Genomic DNA, 24593 nt, shown 5'->3' with positions numbered 1-24593 from the left:
ACTTGATTTCATAGGCAGGGAGAAAACAACTCTGCTTCCCAAAACTACTCATTACATAAATAGCTTTAGTTGCTAAGAATAGCAGAAAAGTGGTGTCAGAAAATAGAAAAGGAGCAGCATCGCACACTGATTTATCAGTGCAACAGCAAAAAATAGCACTCCAAATGTCACTTTGGGAATATTATTAAGAGGTAAGCCTGGATACTCTGCCTCCTGCTGTAAAGCACACTTACATTTGTAATTAATACCATTAGTGCAAATAGCACTGCTTACCTGAATGAGGAACCATGGGAACAGGCCCAACGCAACACCGCTGCAGCACAGGACTACTGTGAAGTAGCACAGGACTACTTGCAGATCTAACCCACTTCCAGGACTGTGATCACAGGGAAGCATTAAAGCTCCAGACAATAAGCCAAAGCATTTTCCCCCCCGCTCACCAAAGGTGAGACAGAGCCATATCAGTCTAGCTATCTTCTTTTAAGCCCAAACAATTTTCAGTGACGGGGCTTAGATGGCTTTTACACTTCCCTCACTTAATAGGCACCAAGTGAGAAAGGTAGGTTTACCAGTCCTTCCCCATTTCGTATTCCAACAGCAAAGGATCCCTGTACTTGCCAGTTCCAGGAAACTGGTATTATTCTACATAAATCAGGCTTGTAAAGCTGCGCTGTTGCTAAAGCAAAAGCTCTTACAGAAGGATACACTTCTTTGATTTTGTAAGATGCTTGTTTTTACCACAGTCATCCTCCTCCTGGAAGTATGCCCTTGCACCAGTTACCCAAAGCTTCTGCTTTTTTATTCAAACTCTCATGTCAAGAGGGCTTATAGCCAGTGTCTTTCCAAAAAACATTATAGCTTCTCCTCACACAAGAACTTTGATACTTCCTCTGTCTTCTGACCCAGGAACTCAAACTACATACCCAGGATTAAATGCTCCAATGAAATGGCTCCTTGAATGACCTGCAAGCCCCTACACAATCGAGAAAAAACCACTAGAGTGTTAAAAAAGATCCCTGCATCTTTTGTTTCTTTCTAGCAAACAGTCCAACTAATCCTGTCCATTATCACCACAGTTGCCTCAGCTTACCTTCCATGGTGAATTGGCAAGTGTTTGCGGTGGATCCCATGGCTCCCCTCCACAAAAGCATTGGGTGGTTTGTGGTACACAGAAGCCAGAGACCCAATATGGCAGATCAACTCATCTAGTAGAGTTGGTTCAATCAGATCGGTCTCTTCAGAAATAAGTGGCTTTTCTGAGAGGACCACTTCTTTGGCAGTCACTGGATCCGTGGAAAGAAGGCGCCAGTAGATGTAGCCACGATCCCGCAGGTCTGGGTTGTCAGAATCCTGAGACAAAGCAATACATCAGTCACAGGTTTGAAGGGGACTAACACCTGTAATCACTTAATTTTTCTAGCAGTGATTCTGCTGGATTAAAAAAAACCCCAGGCATGCAGTAGTGACACTCACCAATTTCAGAACGATGTTACAAACTGCTCATTGTGATGAACATCCCAAAATTAAAAATGAGAACCAAAGTATTAATGCCTAGCTTCCTGCTCAGCTGGTCAGGGAGCAAAAAGCCCAGGATTTACATCCCACAGTTACCCCAGCCCACAGAGCTATCAAATGCTTTCTCTTGCCACTAAGATAATGGTAAGTATTAGGAGAACTCCAAGGGGGTGTAGACAGGACAAAAGAACACGAGTTGAAATGACTCTGTCACATACTAAGAGTAGACATGCAATACTGCATATTGTAACAGAATGATCCAAGATTCCTGGAAATATGTAACTTACTCAAGGGCACTGCGGGACAAAAAGACCCTGCAGAGCTACAGGATGGATCTTAATAAGCTGTATTGTTCATACCAAGAGAGATCTTATTTATCCTGTCTTTTAGTTATCTAATGAAGTATGGAAAAATGCTAATGACACACAGTTAGGATACTTCATCAGTTCTCCAGCTGTCAATAATACCCTTGTTTTACTGCAGATACTTCTGCCTCTGCATGAAGCACTAATTATTTCTCTCCTTTTCAAACAGCTCTGCCCAGAGCAGCAAAGTGAGCGGTGATAGTTTGCAGCTAATGTTCTAGGGAGAAGGAGGTGGTGTCGTTTTATGTTGTAGTGCAACATGTTTGAACTGTTCATGGAAACAGGAGCTGGGATTTTTAATCCCCACGTCAGCAGAGTAACAGGGTAATGTTTCTGAGGTTTTTTTCCCCATAAAATTCTGGCAACATATCATACACCTCATTAGCCTTCCTCCTTGGCATTTCTTTTCCTCTTCTGTGATCTCATTCACACTGCTGCTGACCTGCTATAACCTGCCTCTCTGCCCTCTGTCTCAAGAGATCTCAGGCACACAGCAAAACCTCTATTTGTAATGAGACTGAGCATGCTAAGCTCATTTTGCGCGTAAGGACCTAGATACAATGTCTGGGTCAACTGATAGATTTCTCTGCAGTGCTGTTTTTCAGTTTGATGGTGGAGTCGTGGACTCTTTACACCCTTCACAATTCCTACAAGAATCTCCACATCCTGCCTGCAGCAGGCAGTTCAAGATCAGGCAGGGCTTCTGCAAGGGCAGACATGAAAGACCACATGCTCCTATCTACTTGCAGGCACATACAGATTCAAGACTGACTGTTTCTTCTCACAGCCAAATAAACAGACTTGAAACTTTAGCAAATCTACTGGAACAAGAGGCTCAGATCTTCCCTTTCCACATTTCTCCCAATTCACTCTCCAGGGTCTGCATGCACCCCTGTGGTGCATACCAATGAACCCATGCTAGCTTAGTTACCCACCATGCCAGACAGACAACAGCAATGGAGATGTAGAGGCTCTGTGCCATCCATTAGGTTATGGGCTTGCCAGGGACCTTGATCACTGCTACACATCTGTGTCCCTCCCATCCCCAGCTGCTTCATTGCTATTTTTACCAGTGTTGGCTGGATTAAGCTGGCTCCTGCTACAATCGCACCTGGAGTTTGCTGTGCAGACATACCCTAAGAGACACTCAAAGTGCAACAACACCTAAGCTGGGGAAAGAAACACACGTGTAATTACTCTCCCACTCAAGTAAAAAACAGTATCTCTACCTAGAAATCAGACCTTGAAGCATAAGGCTTTTTAGTGTTTTACAGCCAGTTATCCTACATTGACTTATTATTCATATAAAATACAAGAAGCCAGACTGAATCAACATTTGTGACAAACAGAGAAAAAACAGACGCCTATTATATTCCTAGGGTGCCATTAAGTGTTTTGTGACTCAGCACAGTGGGTTTTAACACCCAGTACCTTTCTTCTTTTGGCTTAGACAAATGATATAGCAAGCCCTTGGCCCACCCCTCTCTAAAGAGGAGCTGAGAGCCTGCCTAATAGCAGGTTTTGAAGCAACAAAAGCAGGCCACAGATTTCTTGCCACTGACCAATGCAACACCCCCAAAGGGATGAGTAAAAGTTTTAAGTACTAAAAAGTCCACAGCCATGGCTTCTTGCAGCAAAGAGGATCAGAAAGGCCAGCTGACGATTGACTCCAGGTTTTCTGCTCCGAAACAATCACAGCCCATTCAGAGCAGCTGGGAGACTATTGTCATCACTTGACACAGCAGGTCGGGAGAGGAGCTGCTCTTTTTGGACTACGCCATCACACATTTACCCCAGTCATTACAGCCATGGAGCACAGGAGGATTGGCTGAGGTCTTACCCGCTCCTGCCAGCAGGATATCTCCACTTCTGTCCCCCAAAACTACAGCACTTCTGTCTGCCAGCTCAAGCCCAGCCATGCCTGCAGTGATCTGAGCTCATAACTCAGCACCTCATGCATAATGAATCCGGGATCTTAACCCACTGTTACAGCCTCCAGCAAAGCTGCCACATTGGTTGACAGCATCCAAGTACAAAGGAAAAAACCCCAAACCTCAGTTCTTTCTTTTTTTATAGCACTGCTTAAGCTTTGCTGTTCACAGAACAAAGTCTTAGCCAGGCCCTTTCCCTCTGTCATAGTTCCAGATGTTTTAACTGCAAGCCACCTTCAAGGAGAAAGCATTTTGGTTTCTTCATAACTCTACCCTGTCCCTAAGTTTTCATTTGGTGGGGGAACAGGGAAGTAATTAGGATGAAGCAAGAGCTAAGAAGGAGAGAGTAGATGCCAGATGGCATGGTAACAGGCACAGAGCAGCTCTTAAATGGCGTCTCTTTGGGAGAGAGGGGAACACGCTTGAATCCTATCCACTGCAAAGCTGATTGTTGGCCTGCTGTGTGGTGTCTCCCATCTGCCAGGCCACACTGTCTGGAGGTCTCTGGTTCACTGGGTATCTTGGCTTACCTGCGTGGCCAGGCTGAGGACCTGCTGAACCAGCTCCTGTGTCTCAGAAGGCTTTTTCAAGAACAGCTTCACTATAGCAGTCAGTAGGGTGAGCTGCACCTAAGAGAAAGGGACACACCAGAGATTAGAAAATTCATCCATGCTTTAGCAATGTTTCTCAAGTCTCAACATCCTTTACTGATATGAAACTCAAGTCCTATGCTTTCTAAAAGCATTACACTATTCTTTGTCAGTGAAACCCAGTACAGTGAGACTCAGACTCTTGCCTGTTGCAAAGCACTTTCACAGACAAGTCCCCGATGTATGTCCTACGTTTATGCATCTCATCACTATTCTTCTGTTTGTTCTGGTCCCTATCAGGGCTATTCCCCAAGAAGTATACAACATCTAGAAACCCCTCCTGTTCTGTCTTATCCTTCCAAGAAGAGAAGTTTGGGAGATAGACAACAGAGCAAGTCTACAGACTCCCAAGAGTTTTTAGCCAAATATTGAAGTTTTCATTAGGAGGTATTTTCTGACCACTGCAATAATATTTACTGTCCATCCCATACATACACTGCATGAAAGATACACAGATAAGATGCACAACATAATTTTACCTGAGTACTTTCGTCATGGAAGCCCTCCAAAAAACTCTCCAACAGCTCATCTGCGTTGTCAATTCTTTCTGCATATTCACCCACTATCCAGATCATGGCAGCTCTGGCATCTGGTTCATCCAGGGAATCTAGGTTCTCACACAGAGTGGCAATGATGCTTTCATACCTGATTTGTCAGAGTACAGGTGGATTACTGGGGTGAATTCAACTTGTGTTACTCCATCTCTGCCCACATCATTCTGCAGAGAATTCTGCACTGAATTACAATGTCTTGTATTTCTATGCAACAAGCAGCACTTTCACTCAACTACAGAAGCTATTCCTAGGCTTTTTCTTTTTCCAAGCTAAGCACTAAGATCTCACAGGGTCCTCAAGAGTTTTGCAGTTTTGTTAATCAGCAAGACCACCCAGATGTGGAATTCAAGACGAAACTGCCTCCCTCTCTGTTTTGCTAAAGGGAACATTTGATCCAACAGTTCAAACCATGAGTCTGTATCAGATCCTGCAGCCTCGCTGGCATCTTCAGACTGGTAACTCTAAACTGGATATTACACTTCCCCAAGGCTTTGCTGTAAAACAGACAATACCCCGCACTCATTATTTAGCTTCCCCTATTCCCATGCATGGGTATTCCTGTCATAAGCAGGCAATCTATCTTGTAAATGACAACAGAAATTGCCAGAGAAGCCTGCAGATGTCCCATATTACTTTTTAGGTGATCATGAAGTCTCTGCTGAAAAACATTGCTGCTGTTCTGTAGCTGAAGAGACAAAACCTTATTGCAGAAACAGCTTAAAAGAAGCTAAGTACTGCCCAAGCCAGTGAGAACACTCGATGGAGAAAGCCAGCAGCATTTTGTTCAGCACAATCTGACTGGGATCTCAGACCATGAGAGCCATAAACTTTCATGGCCTTGTATATAAGCCTTCTAGAGGAGACAAGCAAAACCAGAAGCCTATGCCGCAAACTTGGCCAAATTTTCCTTCTAGTATCTCTGCAAGAGCTTTACTAGCTTTGATTAAGGCTTATACTCAGCATCAATATGGAGCGGTGGGGAAGGAAAAGCTTTCAATTCAAACTAATAATGCGTCAGGCTGATACCTCATCTAGAGCCAACATCCGAATCCTACCGTACTAGGAGCTAGAATCAGGATGGACACTGCTTTTCAGAAAAACAGCCACCGTTGCTTCAGAGCCCTGGTAAGCTATGCTGAGTGAGTTTTACATTGCTCTATTCTGATGCTAGCTGACAAGGGCTTCCAAAAATCTTATGCTACTTTCACATACTTGTTGGGGTACTTGCGGAAGATGTCTCTGATGACAACAATGGCCTCCTGGACCACATAGTTGACCTTGGTCTGGATGAGGTCTAGCAGTGTGCTCACGCAGCGCTCCGCAGATTGCTAGAGAGAAGATCAGAACAATAGAATTAAAACAAGCTGAAGAAACACTCCTTCCCAGCCCACAGCACATGCTGAGGAACAAGGCATGCATATGAGAAAAGGCCAAGAAAGGGAAAACAAAAGGACAACAGCTACCAACTCAATATGCGTGTCCAGAAAAAACCTACAATTGACAAGTGCTTGTGTATTACAGTGGAGATACCAGCTGACTCCAGCTCCTGCAAAAAGTAACGGTTGGAGCTACCGTGCCATTAGATAGCTGGATCACCACACAAGAGACCTTAAGAACATGGCCTGCATTACTACTTATAAGTAGTAATAAGTAGTGGGTGATATATCATTACTACTTATATTCACAACTGGCTAGCAGTTGAAACAGGCCACCGAATGAGCTCTCTTGGACTTGCCCAAGCTGTGGCAACCAGAGCTGGGAGAGTTTTGACAGGAACTGCTGGAAGGTGTCTGGAGAAGCTAGAAGAAGAAGCTAGGAGAAAACCATGCTGTCAATCACGCTGCAAGAGCAGCGGTGAAAAGCAGCTCACACCAGGAAGAGGTTCAGTATTTTGGGGGTGAGGTCACTAGCAACATGTGAAGATACAGCTATAAATAGAAGTCCAACTGTTGCTAATGCAGCTTTCACGTTAATTAGCTCAAAATTCCCAGCCACAGGCACTGTAAGATAACAAGGACTAGACACTGGCATGCTCCAGGAACCAGAACTGGAGGCAAATAATCCAGGGAGGTCTCTTTCCAAATAGCACAGTGAGGCAGGACATCACAGGAGCAACCAACTCCAGCATCGGCGAGTCTCAAATAAGGACAGCGATTTGGCTATTAGTAGAGCACATATGAAGCCTCGTTACACAGCTGGTGATTAATGTGAGAAGCAGACTGCTCACGACACTGCCTAGGCAGTCACCATCAGAACATTCATAAAGCATTCAGGATCGAGACAAACATCGCAGGGCACAAACAATAGCAATGTAGGTGGATTTTTCGATTCAAGTGAGCTAATAGTCCCCTTCACTTTCAGAGCACTTGAAGGCTGGGCAGGAGGAGGAGGAATGAAATGGCATTTAAGTCACAGGAATCAGTTTTTTGAAAATGGGCAAAAATCTCAAGGACAAACCTCAAGACTTGTAGAGCTGAATTTGGGACAAGCTGAGAGTAAAGCCTCTTGGTGATTTCTTGCCCTTGTGACTATAGCTGTGGTATCTTACAAACACAGCCTACGAGTGCAAACAGTGGCAATGCTGGCATAGGGATCAGCCAAGAGAGGAGACACGATAAACCAGCATTTGCTCTGTCTTTGCAAACTGGCAGTAAAGGCCATCAGACCCTCCTCTGAAATTCACACCAAACAGAAAAAAATCCAATACAATTGGTATCAGAGTAAGGAGATGTATCACATAAAATTATATAATTGGTATCATTTTTTTATTATACCTCTCCCTCCTTAGCACGGCTTTATAGGTACTATGCCACTACGGAGGCAGTGAAATGGCAATCTGACAATGTCCTACTCTGATCTCTTCTCCTGCTCAAGAAGAGATTTGGGGCCTGTGACCTGGAAGACTCTTCCAGTTCATGGAGACCGACCGTGGACCTGACTCCACACAGACTGACATTGCGCACAGTGGGAACCCCACTCAAAGTCCTTGCAAGATAGATGCTTCAGGGCTTGCAATTTCATCTCTTACTAGTTTCTCAACAACTTTCACTAGATGTTTTAACAAGTGGCCTTAAGGGGCACTTGGGGTAAATCTGTCCTAAGTCAACTCTACTCTACAGAACCTACAGTCACTGTTTGCAACAAGCAGTCCAGCCCTGTCAGAGCCTACAACTAGCAAAGCTTAAAGAGCTGCAGAATTCAAGGAAAAGCAAATTAAGGTTTATTTTTCTTTTCTTTAGACACTTCAAAGTGTGATTTTTCCAGGAAGAGCACAACATGCACTTTGAAATATGCAGTATTGATTTTTAGCCCAAGAATCCCTTGGAAAGTGAGCAGTCATGTGGGCACACGCACAGTAGAGCAGCCTCTCTAACAAAATTTCCCTGTAACAAAATACATCTCAGCTCACCCCATCCCTTGTAAACACATTGCTATTTGAAGGTGGGCATCCCTGGGGACTGCAGTGCTCTGCAAACTGATGAAAGAGTGCCCCAATGAGAACAGCTCTCAAGGTGGAGTGAGGAAGGACAACCAACCAATTTGTTTTTCTGTAGAAACCAAATGAAAGCCCGCAAGATTACTGAAGTAGCATATACCATGCTCACAGCCATAAGCCTCAATGGTTTCTAAGAACTGGGCTGCTGGCAGAATCTCCTGGGACTGAGACAAATCCCCGTCTAATATGGCTCCTCCTGCTTCTCCTTTGCTCCAGAGGAATCACTGTTCTTACTGCATCCACTTCATTTCCTTTTCCCATAGGAGTAGTACTTTGTTTCCTTACAATCAAAGCATCAGATGACTTCTTCATCTAGTGCTGTCAGTGGAGCAAACCAATGCACAAGCCAGATACCTTCACCTCATGCTGTCAAGTCTACCGACACCATACAGTTTGCTGTAGACACACTCAAGCTACCTCTGAGCCCAGCTAGTCTATCCATGTAAAATGATGTTCTGACATCCCCCAAACGAATATGACTACTTAAGCCTGGGCAAAATCCATCAGCCTTGCTACTCAACATGGGTATTGCTTACACTTCCAAGAAGAGCACACCTCTGCTGTTAGCACCATGCACTTCTGCGCAGCAAAGGTAATGCCAGGCTTGCTCTACAGCAGACAAAATTATTTACTGTCTTGCTCTTCTAGGAGAGACAATTAGACAAAAGGTAGGCTCCTTCAAGGCAGAGCTGAGGTTCCCTGTGAATACTCATTCATCAACAGCTCCTGCCAGCTGTGCCCTATGTCAAAAAGCAGATTTCTAAGCCTTGGGAACTTGGACACTGATGGCTGAGAGAATGCTCTTCCATTAGTCATAACTCACAGTGCAAACAGCCTCTAGTAAACACAGATGCACTGGGGACAGGGATTAACCTAGAGATGAGGACACTGTAATGAGTTGGTCTATATTTGCCCTTTTTAAACCTGGCTCTTGTCAGAGGAATAAACAGACAGCATCTTTAGCTGCAGTGTGTCTTCAAAGGAGCACTGCTAAAAATCAAGGTTAACACTGCTTATTGAGAGACACAATTACACAGTTAGAGGGTCACTGCAAATTTGCTGGGACATTATTATTAGTCCTTTGTGTATTTAATATGACTGTCACGGTATCAGGGATGGGAAGAAAGAGTGTAAGGGATGAGGGCAGGAAAGAGTAAAAACTTCTAAAGACACCTTGATACTGCAGGAGTACACCACCTTTCATGTGAAACTAGGACAGACACACGGCCAAATCCTAGCGAGAATGACCCTACTGAGAACTAAAGCAAGGTCTCACTCCCCAGCACAAGCACCGCTACAAAAAGGGCTGCCACCAGCTTCCTTTTAACTTCTCAGTAGCCCTCTTCCATGCTCAAGAGCATTTTCTACCGTCACTGCTGTGGCTCCATCCAGACAGCCTCCTGCCTGCACACAAGGGTCACGCTTAAAAGAAAGCCCATGGCAGTGATAAGCCTTGAAGAGCTGAAAGGAGGAAGGGAAGGCTGCATGGGCAGTCGATTCTCTCAAGAGGACAGAAGCTGGTGTCCTCTTTACATAGACTTACAGTAGTTTAGCTGAAACAAGGGAAACCTGTGCACTGACACTATACTCAGCCAGGCATGATTAGGTTTTTATTTAAATCTGCTGTCAGGCAATGCTCATGGGAACACACTTTAGCAAAAGCTAAATGAGCTCAGCTGAAATTAGACCACTTATGTGACATTTTGCACTCGGTTATCAGTTTACTGAAAAGTACCAACACCATAGCATAAGTCTTCTCTCTCTTCACAGGCTTTCTGAGCTCCTGTCAGGCATACCAGATTCATTTACAGGGAAATTAACAGGGACATCGCTAAAAAATCCCCCAATAATATTCTATTACGAGCATTTTGGTGGATGTTCAACCAGCAGAGGACATTTCAGACTGTTGTTTTGGATAACTGCAGAGGTTCTTGGGAACTTAGATGGGAATCACACTCCAAATGAAGCTACAAGCTATATGGACCTTTAACACTAGATAAGCAGATAGGGTCACTCTATGCTTGTGCAAATTGCACTTAAGTGCCCCAGATCTCTGTAAATCTATGCACGTGTTCTATTCTGCTGGAACAGGGGGGACACAAAACATTTCATAATACTGAGTTCCTCTGCACAATCTCTTCTCCTTCCCCCTTCAAAAGGTCAGGCAACAGCTATTAAAGGAGGTCCTCATGGATAAGTGGTCATTACTGTACTGGCTTCAGTGGAACAAAGTATTCCATCAAGGATGATTTAGCTGCCTTGCTCTGCCTGCAAGCTGAGGTCTGAGAGGAGCACACCACCTTCCTGTGATGTACTCAGCTGGAGCTCACAAGCCCTACTGTTCAGCTGGGGCTTTGCCCACGAGCATGATGTATCCAGGTCACTTGATTGCCAACACAGGAGCAAAGAAAATTTGTGTAACGTGGGAATGAGATGGCAAAGCCCATCATTGTTTTTGAAGACACAGAGCCACAGAAAACCTCAAGTTTCAGATACTTGCCTCAACCTTGATGGCACAGCGCCCAATTGCTCGGACAGCCTTGCGCACAAAGTCAACGTCCACCTCAGTAGCGTATTCCTTGAGCTCTGCCAGGACCTGCAGAGAAAGCGCACTGATGTGAGTCCCTGGGGTCACACAGAGAGAACATCCCACTCTGACAACTGATGTTACTTGAATACCAGAACACAAGCAGGATGTATTCTTCCACAGCTGGCCACACACATTCAAAGCTAACACAGTCAAACTCTGCAATCAGTCTCTATCTCTGAAACCCACTGGCTTGGATTAGGCAGCAAGAGTTGGTTTAGGCTGGCCAAAGCCAAAAGATGGCTCAGTCTAGATTATTTTGAAATTCCCCTGATCAAAAGCTGGGGACAAAATCAGCCCTGCCAAACTTAAATGTTGCTATTACTTCTTACACTGAAAATATACTCAAGTAGGGCTCACATCCATGCACACAGATTTTATGTACGGTTTATTGTACTTATTGTTCTACATTCACTGTATGCAAAGCTCTCAGCAACAACCATTTTTGATCTCTCCTTTTCTGTGCTGAGATGAACCTCTGGATCCCTGCTGGATCCAAAAGGAGGATGCAGAGGAGATCTGAGGACACCCTGGAACACCTATACAGAGATTAACAACAGTGTGGAGATATTTCCCCTCTTAAGAATAAGATTTACTATTTTGTCTCAGTTTCTTTGCTAATGGAAACTGAACAAGGGCTTAAACCAGGACCCACTAGGATCTTAGGGACCACTAACTAAAAAGCTACTTTGTCTTAAACAAATCACTTAGCTTAGAAAAAATTATTTTAATAAAAGACCCTATGCAATTTATATTTCCTCAAAATCTCATTTGTTTTAGTTTCTCATGTCAAACATGACATCAGGGATTTCATCGTGATGTCACAAATAGAGTGCAAGGGAGAGGTGAACAGCACAAAGCGAAACAGTTGTTTGAAAAATCTCTAGTCAATGCCAATTGCTCAGAACAATGACAAGATAAAGAGGCCTTGAAGGGCCAGACTGCAGACAAATAAATCTGCAAGGAGTAGACAGGACATCTGTGTTTTGAAGTTTTATTATTTCCTTGGAAGATCTGTGTTGCACAGTACTTAGAAAACCCTGGTTTAGTAGCTTATGCTTTTCAAATACTGCCCAAGTCTGAGTGCCTCGGATTCAACTAGTCTGCTGCCTTGGTCTAGAACGGGCATGGAGATGAAGAGGCTCCACACAGGGAGGATGTGGGTAGAAGCCTGCTCTCCCTGGGTCTCATCTCAGGACATATTTCTGATGAAGCCTGGGTTGTTTTTAGGAATGCCGCTTTAGAACCAGGAGGAGATTCATTCATTAGTCTGCAGATCCCAGTCCCAGACTCTGCCCTCCAGACACCACTGCCTTTCATCCAAACAACCTGCATTATCTAAACATTATGCATTAAAGTTGGTTTGGAGCCTACCAAGGGTAAATAGAAAATTCTGAATACATTCTCATGGCAACTGATTTTTAAAATGTTTTCCATGTCCCCAGCACAAAAAGGGTGTGAATTACCTTGCTTTGTTCCAAAAAAACATCAGAGGAGAGAGCTGAAGAGAGCTGCTTAAAAATGTCACATTAAATGAAATTTCTTTGTGACAATTAGGATAGGACAATAATAGCACTAACCAGAGGCATTAATCATTCTGCATTAGTGTTAGGTCTTGTGGCCAGAGTGGCACGCTAGAACACTTCCTTTAAGAAAGGAATCGGGAGGATTAAAACTACATCAAATCCAAGGAGAATCTACACTGTAAAGCAGTCTCAATTCAGTTTAGCTTTAGCTTTGTGCATTTTTTACTCTGGAAGCAAGTTAAGCAAAATAAAGGTTATTTTAGCTCTGAAGAGTGTCAGCGCAAGGGTTTAACAATTTAACTAATACACTTGAAATTCACACTTCAGTAATGTTTGGCCTTTCTGAATGCCTCCATTACAGGCACACCTCTCTCACTTGAAACAAGCCTCTCATTCCAACCTCAGCACTAGCAGTGACTCATTTGACAGGAGACATCAGCTCTCCTCCTGGAATTGTGATCTGTAAAACAAGATCTACCTAACGGTCACGATGCAAGACATACCATGCTATTAACATTTAAATTATGGAGGAAACTCCAACACCTCCCATTAAGTAGCTGCAAAGAGCACTAGGCCAGGGACAGTGATGCCTAAAAGCCAGGACGACACTAGCAGTAGTTGTGTACATCCTCATGCAGGGACCAGGAGAGGGTTTTCCATCCCCAGAACACATGCAGAACACATCAGAAGTTCCTCAGCTGACCTGGGCAATGTTTGCTTGGGAAGCTAGGCGGATCATGATGTCCAGTTTCTCCAGTTTGACATAGATGGGGTCGTTGTACTTCACAAAGAACACCTTGATTTCCTGCTTCAGGATTTCAGGCCTGGAGGGAACATAACATTGTTTCACTCAAGACTGGTAAAAACAATGGGGTCTATCCTAACCAAAGATATCTTTGGTTAGGATAGACCCCAAACATTCACTGAGAAACAGAATGGTGTCATTTTGTGTCCAGGGCATGCAAACAAACATACGAGAAGAAAAATTTTCAGAAAGTTAGAAGGCTGGAGAAAAAAATTGTTTAAATACAAAATGCAAAATTCAAGTCTCTCTAACTATGCCTACATCTCTGCCTCCTCCATTTGAACTGCTGAGCCAACGACTGCAGTCAGTGGACGTCAGTGTTTTCAGTGAAAGAATAACATCCTCATCTCAATGCAAAACCCACCTACAAACTCATTTTCTGCTCTCACTTGCAAGATGCCAGTGCACAGTAACTCTGAATACAATCACAAAGTGCTATCCAACCTCTCCCACCTTTCCAGCAAGGAACAACAGTATTTAAACATGCACGTGGAAGTAAACTGGTGAAAAAAACAACCCACTGTACATCAGTATGTCACCAGCCTGGTGGTTCTATGCTGAAGAGTCTAGCATAGGCACATTGAATTTCTACAGGTCACTACAAACTGTACAGTTACACCCTCCTTCCTATTTGCAATCCGATTTATAGTCTAATGAGAGGGTAGTTCTTACTGCTCTTAAAAAGGTGGTGAAGAGAGAGGCAGGTAAAGAAATACTGTATGATACTGGTATCACAAGTACGCTGTGAAGAAAATTTAATTCAGGCTACCAGAGTCATAAGTGTCTAATCCATCCCTCGAGGGATCTGACCCTGGATTAAACGAAGTGCTGTGCATGTGGAAATATCTGAAGGTCTGAGATAATCAGACGACCCAGGAATAACACCCCTGTGAGGCTTTACCTTTTCTGCACAATCAAGTTGATGTTCCTCAGGGCAACATACTGAACTTCGGGCTCTCCAGACAGCAGGGTCACCAGTGGAGGGGCAAGTTTCTTCAGCAGCATGTTGTAATAGTCAGAGTCCTTGGGAAGAAGTTCCAGGAACTTCATCAAGACCTTCACCGCTGACAGCACCACTGCCGAGTTGGCGTGAGACAGCCGAGGGGTCACCCGTTCACAAATACTGGAGACAGAGGAGTAAGAAAGGGTTCACATTTATTTCAGAACGTCAAATATTTCAGTTCTTATCTGAAATTAGGAGATTTAGCTGAAAACAGCTTCCTCAGACACTTCCTTGATTTGGTTTTGTTCACAAAGAACAGGCCAAGTCCTACTTTCCTGAACACAGCAGGAAGCAAGCAAGAACGACTTCTCTCACAGCTTCAAGTTTCTCTCCTGCCACAGTTAGCTCAGGAACTCTTCCAGCTCTCAGCTTTACAGTCCCAACGCATGTTCAGTTATCAACTTTTTCTGCCTTTGCCTGGTGGTATTCTCTATTTCTGTGATCTCGTCTGTCACTTACAAACACAACTTTAACAAAACAGCTATCAGAAAAACACTTTAGCCCCCATATAATCATTCAGAGGCGATACATGCTTCTGGCTTGCTTGGGGGGGTTTGCTGCCATTTCAACCATTTGTTTCTGCAAAAAAAAAGGTTTCTGCTACTCTGAAGATATAGGGAAAGAGTGACCTAAATACCCTCCCAAGTCTCAGCTTCACCACTCGCCTCAGTGAATCCTATAATCAACAGCATCCTAAACAACCCATCCCAAGCAGAGAGGAAGTTTGGGTTCATATGGTCTTTCTTACAGCATCTGTCAAGTTTCTTCCCACCCCCTCCTGCATATTGCTAACCCAGAACAATCTTATTCCCATCTGTGCCTCAAAGTTTCTTTCCCTGAAAGATTTGCTTTCAGCCACCCTGGAAGGGAAGCAGCATGGCTAAGTGAAGAGCAGAGGAGTCTGTAAGTCAATGCCGGGGGCAGTCCCCAGCTGCCGCTGCCCAAGGTCACCTGGCGTGCCAAAGCTGCTTCATCGCTCTGTGCCTCAGTTTCTCCAGGCACAGGGGTAATGACACCAGCCTTGCTGTGAAGGAGAACACTATATAAAACTAGGTGCTGTCATTCTCCTATCTGAAATAAGGCAGGCTCCAAGAGTTAAACTCCACACAAAGGAGTAAAAGTAGTTACTGCCCATCCAGTTTTATACACCACTCTTCAGAGGAATTATGGATAAGGAACTGGGACATGTTCACAGTTGTTCAAACCAGCGGTCCCTTTCTGACAAAGCTAGGATAATACTGGCCTGACACCCTGGAGATCTCTGCAGGTTTCTAGCACTCATTAATATCTGTTTCTGGCACAGAAACAGAGCACAAGAGGGAAGGAGGTGGAAAAAAAAAAAATCAGCAAGACTACTGGCAGGCTTTTTTAAGAGTGGATTATCTCTTGGGCCTCAAAAAAATCAGTCAATGAAGAAACCCATCAAATTCAAAAAGGCCTGCCCAGGATTTTGCATGTGGGCTTGTGCCCCTTCCTCCTCTTCCACATCATCTACATGAAATACATCAAGTCTGAGAATTCCCCTGTTCCAAGTAATTTTCCTTGCTGGTTCCTTGTTCTCTTGGGTACAGGATCTGACTTTTTGTGATTCTGGACACAGATGAGGCAGCGGCTTGAAGTGCACAAATTAACACCCCACTACCTAAACCCTAATGTCTTTGTATTTAGGTTTAGTCATTGCAACTAAAGGTAAAAGCACAAGAGTTAATTTGGAGTGATAAGAAAAATAATTTCTTACCTTTATTGTCAGTTCTATCATATCACAGACTAGTTTTTAGTTGGGAAAAATATTCCAGTTTCAGACCTGCAGTGCTTTGGAGGTCCCCAAACCTATACGGGCTTCTTGCCTCTCAAAGTAGCAAAACCAGATTTGAAAGCTCTGCTTTAAAACAGAAAATCCTCCAAACAATGCTTCCAGATGGGTCAGCCATCATTATAGTTTTGGTCTTAGGCTGATCCCTTCTCAGTAGTGCCAGTTCCTGTAAGAACTAGCCTTTTAAATGGAAAAAAGTTTAAAAAAAACTAACGATAAATAGAGAAAGTGGTTCTGCAAAGGAAAGAGGCAGGTTTCCAGCATCAGTCCAAACTACCAGAAGTTGCCTCCGTTTCAAACCTCTTTTACTTCAAGTCTCATTTCTGCTGTTACAGACCTGAACAGACCCCAGTTATTACAAGCCCTTTTCAGAGTTGCAACACCATCAGAAGCCTGCAAGTGCCCTGCTATCAAATAACCTTAAATGGCCCGTGCAAAGAGCAGGAACAAGCATACCTCTGAGCTTCGCGATCATCCTTGGGGTTGTAGTTGGACAGACAGTCCAGGATGAAGATCTGGCCCCACTCCGTGCACTCATTTAAAGCTGTCAGCAGCTTGTTAATGTTCTGAGGGTTCAAATCCAGCAGGTTGCTGTTGGGATGCGATTCACTGATTTCCGACAAGGCAGCCACAGCGTTCGCTACCACCTGGAAGAAGAGAAAAGAAGATGCGTTCTTTGCTAGCACGCCATCAGTGGCTTGGCAGGGATTAACTTGGGCTTAGCATGGGTTACACATGGGAAACAAACACGGAGATCCTGGTGTGCGCTATCAGCTGCTCAGCAGCAGCAGCCATGTCAGTCATCCGAGCCTTCAGGGACCCAGTACAACCTCACAACAATCTGGAGAGCCCAAAGCTTGGCTGTAACCTTGCTCTTTGCCAAAATTTGAAGAGTCTCTTGGGGAGGAAGTGAAAGAATAGCAGCACAGCAGGAGTGGGCTGCTGACACACACAGGAAACATGAGAAGCCAGCATGGGTGCAAAGAGCATTTTGCTACAGAAATTACAAACCTGAAAGTATTTTTGTTGAAGATAAACAAAAGTTAAAGTCGCCTCTGGACAGAATGGGGACCTGGGACCAGGACCTCACAAGAGACTTTGGAGGGACCTAGAGATGGCATCAGAGTGCCCACATGGAACAAGAACATCTCGCCTTCCTGCAGGCTCCAGACTTCCACCCTGGCTTGCTTCAAGTAGGCATCATCTCCCCCCTCTTCCAGGAGATGCTCAACTGATATAGTCAAGGTCTCAAAACCTCTAATTGCCCTACTCATTCAGGAACGGATGCCTCTTGCCTAATTTTCCCTTGGCAGTCCCGTGGCACATTGCTTAATGCAATCTGAGAAATGAGAAGACCCATCTCCTCGGTAAGAGATTTTAGGTGCCAGGCAGCCTTCAGCTCTGTAGCAATTCTGTCAGGCCACCCAGTTTGAAAGCAAACACACCATGTCCCTAAAACGGACAACTCCTACTAAATTTTTAATAGCACATATTTCAATTGCAAATAGTCTCCATAGCATCCACTTGTCTGCTTTACTGAGTTCCCTTAAAGCAAGCACTCCAGCACAACTCATCACTGAAAATATTCTTGCTACATTTAAGACTATATAAGGTCTTCTTTTTTCTAAGAATGGACGAAAGGAAGCAGAGAGGAGGTCCAGGGTCCAGCTTGACAAGAGCGAGAAGTGGGAATGCAACACAAATTTCTAATTCTTAGTTCCATACTCAAGTTCAACAGTTATTCTAACAGATGCCATGTGAAGATTTTTAAGATAGAAGAGTTGCAGAATATATAGACAAAACCAGAAAATTCGCAGACGAGACAAAAAGTCTTTTATTGTTTTTAACTAACTAGAAAAGGGATTTAAGCCTGAGCTTGACACACAAAACTGATATACCCTATGAAAAGACATTTTCAGGATATTTTACCATGTATATCATGTCCAGCCCAAGTCACAATTCATACGTGCTAAAATGAAGATTTATAGCATTATTTTCTATGGGATTAAGGCAAAGAAACATCTTATCTAAAATCGTCTGATTCTTTGGATGACTAAAGATGCTTTTGATGCAGTATACTGAAAACAAGAACAGTGCGACCAGAAAATTCTCTGCATTATTCCCATCATTGCTTGTCATTAAAACAATATATTCCAAAGTCATTGCACAAGCACAGTAATGTTGATTGTTTTGCATTTCACACCTAGAGGTCAGAGATAGGATTGTGATCCAAGTTTTTATGAATTTCATTAGTTGAATGAGCCTTCTGTCACCAAAATCATTAGCAATCAGAACTGCTGTCTTCTTGTACTGTTTTAATGAGTAACTTATTAAGATATGCTGCTTATTCTTCCCATTCATTTGCCTAATTCCTGAATGGTTAATGTGACACAGCATAAAACTGAAGTAAAATACAGTTTTAATTTCATTATATTTTGGAAGTTTACAAGTGAAGACAAATCATAAAAGCAACTGAAAAGTTCAAAACCATTATGAAAAAGCACTTATAAAATGGAATGAGGACTTTGGAAAAAAAATTCGAAGTAATAAAAAAAGTGACAGAGCCAAAGCATCGCAGAAAGGTACCTGTCAGTTGTACTAAGGAACAGGACTGAGCTTTGGCAAATGCACTCACACTGCCAGGCACTACCTTCATTGCAGTAATTGGGCCGTGTGGGTATCCTAAACCCTGGGGCAAGTACAAGTCAAAGCAGCTGCACTTAAGTTTCTTTCCTTGCAGAGTAAGCGAAGTCTATCACTTTGAGTTTGCCACAGGCAAAGGATGCACAGAAATGCTGTTACCACGGGCTGCCTGGTACACAGCAGCTCCAACCCAGAGACCTGGCTGTGAACAAGGTCTTGCTTTTAGGATCTTTTTGCGCTCTTTCCAGGAACTAGCATGGCAGCATAAATGCACGTGTCCAAATCAAAGCCGAGGACGGGACTCTACATGGCAACACACTAGATGTTGGATTTCCATTAAAAGCATCCATGAAGAAGAGTATCAGATGGCAAGATACACTTAAGAGTATGGGCTGTGGTCTCCTCGGGTGTTACAAAAAAAAGGACTGGAAGGGGTTGCAAAACATTTGGTGGCAGCTCAGTTCTGCCAGATGGGCTGGGATATACAATCTCATAGTCCACAATTACAGCTGGTCCTCATCTTCTACCTTAGCAGAACAGTGCTGTCAACTTGGTGACAAGGAGGTAAGGGAAGGGATGGGGAATATCTTCAAACTTTAAGCAACATTTATTAAGAAAAAAAAAAGTACTTGCTGGCGATTCCCATTGAACATATTGATATGTTACGGTATGCCAACAAAAATAATTAGCATCTTCAAGGCTTTTTACACAGCCGCAGCACAGTTGAAATGAAAACAGATTTCAGGAACCAGTCCAACATAAACACTGGTTCAAGTATGCACGCTCACCTCTCTTCATTGGCACTGCCATTGGCTTCATTACGAGGCAGGAACACAGAGCAATACAAGCCGGCACTGCATGGTTTCATTCCAGTACACAACGACTCCTACTTTGCTGACAGCTCTAACTGATGGCTCAGGCAACATGTAAACAAAGACTGAAGCGTTGTCCACAGGTTGGGATACTAACAGTTATCACTCAGGTATAGAAAAAAGTCCATTAAGAACCAGTCAACACCAATTCACGTATTACATCACCTTGTAACCTAGTATATACTTTGGCAGTCACACAAGTGTCATTAGAAATATTTAGAAAGATGTTTTGGCCAAAGAAAATCTACAACATCAAAGCTGAACCTGAAGTCTTCAACTTGGTTGATACTTCTTCCTTAACAGAGCAACACAAGATAGTGAAGTCCAGCTGCACTGAACAGCAAGTACAAGGTACAAAGTGATAAAATAAGTTACACAACAGGTTGGGTTTTTTACCTTGAAAATAAATAGCAATGATGATGTACTTGCTGGGGACATACTAAAAGTAAAGCTAAAGCTTTACAAGTGGTATAGGACAAAATCCTCCATGGAACTGGAGAAGTTTCACAGCCAATGCCATACCTTGGCTGAGGAAAAAAAGCCATAAGCTTCCTTAGCAGACAAAGCATTCTCTGCTTTTCAAAACATGCAACAAGTTCATTTTGATGAGAAACAAATCAGGAGTTGGATAATGTATTTCACAGATTGGAAGAAGGAGACTAAAAGGACAAGAAACTAATGTCTAGTACAGTCTTTCGTTCTCAAAAATAATGAAAAAAACCTGAGGTCAACCCACTAGCCAAAGATATGCAAGCCCAAACAATTAATGAACAGGAAAAGCTTTTAAAAGCTTAAACTTATAAGTTAACTCCATGGCAGAATGCCTCGCTTGACTCGCAATTAAGAACACCATCTTTAAGCTGACAGATACCAATGAGAATCAGCCTAAAAAAACACCTAGGAAGTACAAATGCAGAGCAGATTGAAGATTTAATAATAATAATAATAGGTCCCTGGCTTGCTGATTTAAATCAGTACACCCTGGGTACACTTCAACATTATTCAAATGCAGTCACAGCGACATCCCGTTAGAGCACAGTTGAGCCGAATGACAATAACCTGCTTTTTGGCTGGAATTTCCCAACAAATTTAGATTCTTGGAGAAGTGTCATTGGGATGAAGATAACTAAATCTCACAGACTCTTATTAAAAAAAAAAAACAAAAACAAAAAAAACAAAAACAAACAAAAAAAAAACAAAAAAAACCAAAAACAAAAAAAAAACAAAAACAAAAAAACCAAAAACAAAAAAAAAAAACAAAAAAAAAACAAAAAAAAAAACAAAAAAAACCCCAAACCCTGCACTTAAAACTACATTACAGATTTAACGAGAACCCAACATTTTTAAACCCACCTACAGACAAACCCCCTCTGCAGCCAGAGAGACCAGATCCGACCTCACGGAGAGCTGCAGAGGTAGGTACACTGATTTGCCAGTTATTCCTTCTGGCAGCTCAAATCTTTAGCTCAGAGCAAATGGTATAAAATACATCAACAAGGAGGAAAGGGGGTGGGTGAAAACCCGAGTGTCTGCCTATCAACCCACACGGAAAAGCTTTGCAGGGGGTGGGGGGACAAGAGGGAAGCTAGGCAGATCTAGAACGCCAAACAGTCAAAGCAATCAGATTATTTTGCTAGCATCCCAGGCTAATTGGAAATTAAACCAAGTGTGTAATGGAGTTAATGAAATACAACGTTCTGCTGCTTAAAACAGGAACCTCTGGCTTACCATCCCATTAAAATGAGGAGAAAATGAAGAAAAGGAGGAAAAATTAAGAGGCTCTGAAAAGATGCTGAGGAAAGGCAGCCTTCCCCACATAGCTGGAGGCTCCTACCCTCAAGAGAGCCAGGCACCACGTGATGTTTTCAAGAACGGAGAGGTGCTGACATTTTCAAAGAGCACGCTGAGCTTGCATGGTACGTTCGTGTCATTAAGCACAGACTCCCAGATGGGATATTAGGGGCATCTGCATGGATGCGTGTTTACACAGGGCCACTTGTTTTCACGGCCACAGATGATGCCGTGTGCCTAAAAGGTCCCTAACAAGAATCAACACAGACAAGCTCTCTCTCCTGAGTACAGGACCCCTGCTTCTGCTCATGTTAATTATATCTTTCATCTACAAGCTGCCCTTTTACTTCGCTTCCCTAGAAATGGTCTATGAACTATTAAAATGGCCTAAGCAGGCAAGTCAGAGAGCCTATATGACCCTCTCACACTGTTAATGCATGTAATGTGTACGGCTTTAAATTAAAACCCTGGGAGACTAACACATCTGCAGTCTATGAATAGTCTTGGAAAGTAACAGCTCACCTGTTCAGCCTTAATTGTGACAGATTTCCAGGGCTCTGGGTAAGTCATTCATCTTCCACTAATTCCATTGCAGGAGGTTGTTACTTTAGTGCTTAAAAGTCTGGAACCGCACTGCTGTATATGTGTTCAGCTCCTGACAACGTCCCGAAAATTGCCTGGGTGGGGAATATCTCATGCTTGTTTTTTGCAAGTGGGATGAATTTTTCTGGAGGTGGCAATGGAAGGGAAGTCAAAGTGTTATGCCTCCCACAGCGTGCTTGCCCTAACTGGTTTTTGCACTTCCCTGCTCCTACTACGCGCTGCAGAAAAATGCCACTTTGTGGCAGACTAAAACACCACTCCTGCTCTCATGTCCTTGCAAAATCAGAATGTGTTAGTTGTAAGACAGGAAACCATACTTCCCCCAACTGTTGAACCTCTTGCGGTAGGTGGGCAAGAAGCTGTTCAGGGATGACTCCAACACAAAGGGTTTCTCCTTGGTACAGCTGAGCCCCCCAGTACAGGAAACTAAGCTCTATAGGAAGCCACCAAGGGTCTGCAACCCCCTATGCTTCTTCCAGAAAGCACCGTGGTCTGATCCCAGCCTGGATCAGGCACCTATCACACACCAGGAAGGTTTCTTTTGCAGGTTTTTTTGTAAAGCCCTTTGCAATTTTCCTTGCAGAGGTTCTCACTGGCACCATCCAGTGGCAAACAGGGCTGTCTCTCATCCAAGCAGCTATTTAGAAAAGAAGCACCAGCTAAGCATCAACAAAAACCTTCTGTAGCCCTAAAAAAAGGGGGTGCAGAGTTACAAAACATCATAGCCACAGTGTTTCGTGATAAATGGTGCTTGTCAATAGCTAGAAGTGTCTGTTCCGATTGAAAATGTAACATCTAGACACATGTCAACAAAATTCCCCAGAACTCTGATTAATATTAGAGATCCTGGAATGATCTATTCGGCAAGACTAACGCTTTGGAAATTAGACACATACTGGTGGCAGTAATTGGAAAGAGACAGGTCTCTGATGGATGAATTTGTCAATTAAGCTTTATAAATGAGGGGTCTGGGAGGACAGACTCCGTGGAGTCATGGAAATTCATGCATTATCATACAAACTCGTTGCATCTCTCTGCCAGAGTGCTAGTATTTAAAAGGCAAGGAAAAGCATGGCTTCTACAGAAAGTGCTCAAGACCAGCATCCCTCATCCACAAGCCTACCAAAAACAAACAAACAAACAAAAAAATCAGGTCCCACATACAGGCTTGAAATTCCCTCAGACCTGTTTAGGATGACAACCTGGAGAAAAAACTAGCTACTCAGTAAGTCAGACTGCAGCCTTCCTCTGGAGAAGCAGTTGCAGGAGCTCAGCCTGAAGCCTAAACTGGGTTTCCACAGGCAGAGCAAGTGGAGTCAGAGTGGCTAACCAGAAGCCGTGCCATCGATTACGGATGGCAGCTCTCCCTTCTCCCCCAGTTTAAATCTTTGCAGCCTGACTGCTGCAACACAAACACACAAGCTGGCTTCTGAACTCCCCTGGTTATCTCCCACATTGCCTCTTTCAAGCATCCCACCACATACGTTAGCATAGCCACTGTTTTATACAGTCTCCTCTGCAACCTCTACCTATTTAATTTCCAGCTTGCTACTGCCAGCTGCCTGCTTACATTGCAAAAAGTGTTGCTCTCCCTCCTGGGCAGCCTTATGTAAAGAGCAGGAACGCCCTATAAAGAGCCCCAAAGTGAAGCCTACCACTCTCCATCAGCCCATGAGCAAAGGTCTCATTCACTGTAACATATCCAACACTGGGTAAACAAATTCCACCTACTGATGCCTACAAATGCCATCAGGTGTCTCCCAGAAGGAAACATTATCTCCACCTGCAGCACAAACAGATTAAAAACCCCAAACCACACACAGGACCAACACAGACATGGTTAGGGGACTTCAAGATACAGCCTTCATTCTGCAACACCTAGGCTGAAAAGAAGGACATTTTATGGCCAGTGAGGCAGCCAGGGTATTTTGGAGGCAGCCTCCAACGTGATGCAGAGGCACAGCCCACAGCTCCCAGCAATATTCAGCTCCATACTAGGGTGTGAATTTTCAAGTCCTTACAACCTTCATGCGCAGGAATCATGAACTCATCCAGCAGTGGTGGCTCACTCCTTGTACTAAATAAAATATCAGCTGCAGAGGAGAAAAAACACAGCTGTGAGAAGTCCGGGTTTCCCCATGAGGAACAAGTGCTTTCCTGTGCCTATGAAGAAGGTGATGTTCCACTCCCTGTTGTATAAGAGAAGTCCCACATCCCAGACTGCCTCCCACAAAGTCCTTTTGGGACTCAGAGGACCACCAACAGTTTCTCAGCAAGGGACTCATTTCTCAGCCTTATTACACAAACAAAGAGGGATAAAATTCCTGCAAAGTATGCAGCGAAGGACAGCCCAGGAGGCAAAAGCTGCTTCTGTTTCTAAGCAGGCTCATTCCGCAGTACATGGTCTCAGAAAGACATACCGCTTGCCAGCTAGTAGGA

General features: G+C 43.6%; 1 protein-coding gene across 4 annotated transcripts in view; it reads right to left on the bottom strand.

The window, feature by feature from the left end:
* Positions 1 to 24593, bottom strand: part of AP2B1 (adaptor related protein complex 2 subunit beta 1) — an 81269-nt gene that overhangs the window by 41611 nt on the left and 15065 nt on the right. For all 4 annotated transcript variants that reach the window (XM_075518380.1, XM_075518383.1, XM_075518384.1 and 1 more), the window contains exons 6-13: positions 16702 to 16892; positions 14331 to 14552; positions 13328 to 13448; positions 11012 to 11107; positions 6228 to 6343; positions 4941 to 5106; positions 4342 to 4440; positions 1091 to 1350 (exon numbers count right to left, since the gene is read on the bottom strand). In XM_075518380.1, the coding sequence (XP_075374495.1) occupies positions 1091 to 1350; positions 4342 to 4440; positions 4941 to 5106; positions 6228 to 6343; positions 11012 to 11107; positions 13328 to 13448; positions 14331 to 14552; positions 16702 to 16892 (1271 nt within the window). The remainder of the gene's footprint in view (positions 1 to 1090; positions 1351 to 4341; positions 4441 to 4940; positions 5107 to 6227; positions 6344 to 11011; positions 11108 to 13327; positions 13449 to 14330; positions 14553 to 16701; positions 16893 to 24593) is intronic.

This window comes from Mycteria americana, chromosome 15 (assembly GCF_035582795.1).
Source record: "Mycteria americana isolate JAX WOST 10 ecotype Jacksonville Zoo and Gardens chromosome 15, USCA_MyAme_1.0, whole genome shotgun sequence".
Taxonomy (NCBI): Eukaryota; Metazoa; Chordata; class Aves; order Ciconiiformes; family Ciconiidae; genus Mycteria; species Mycteria americana.
The sequence above is the reverse complement of the archived record's forward strand: the minus strand, read 5'-3'. Positions and strand labels throughout refer to the sequence as shown.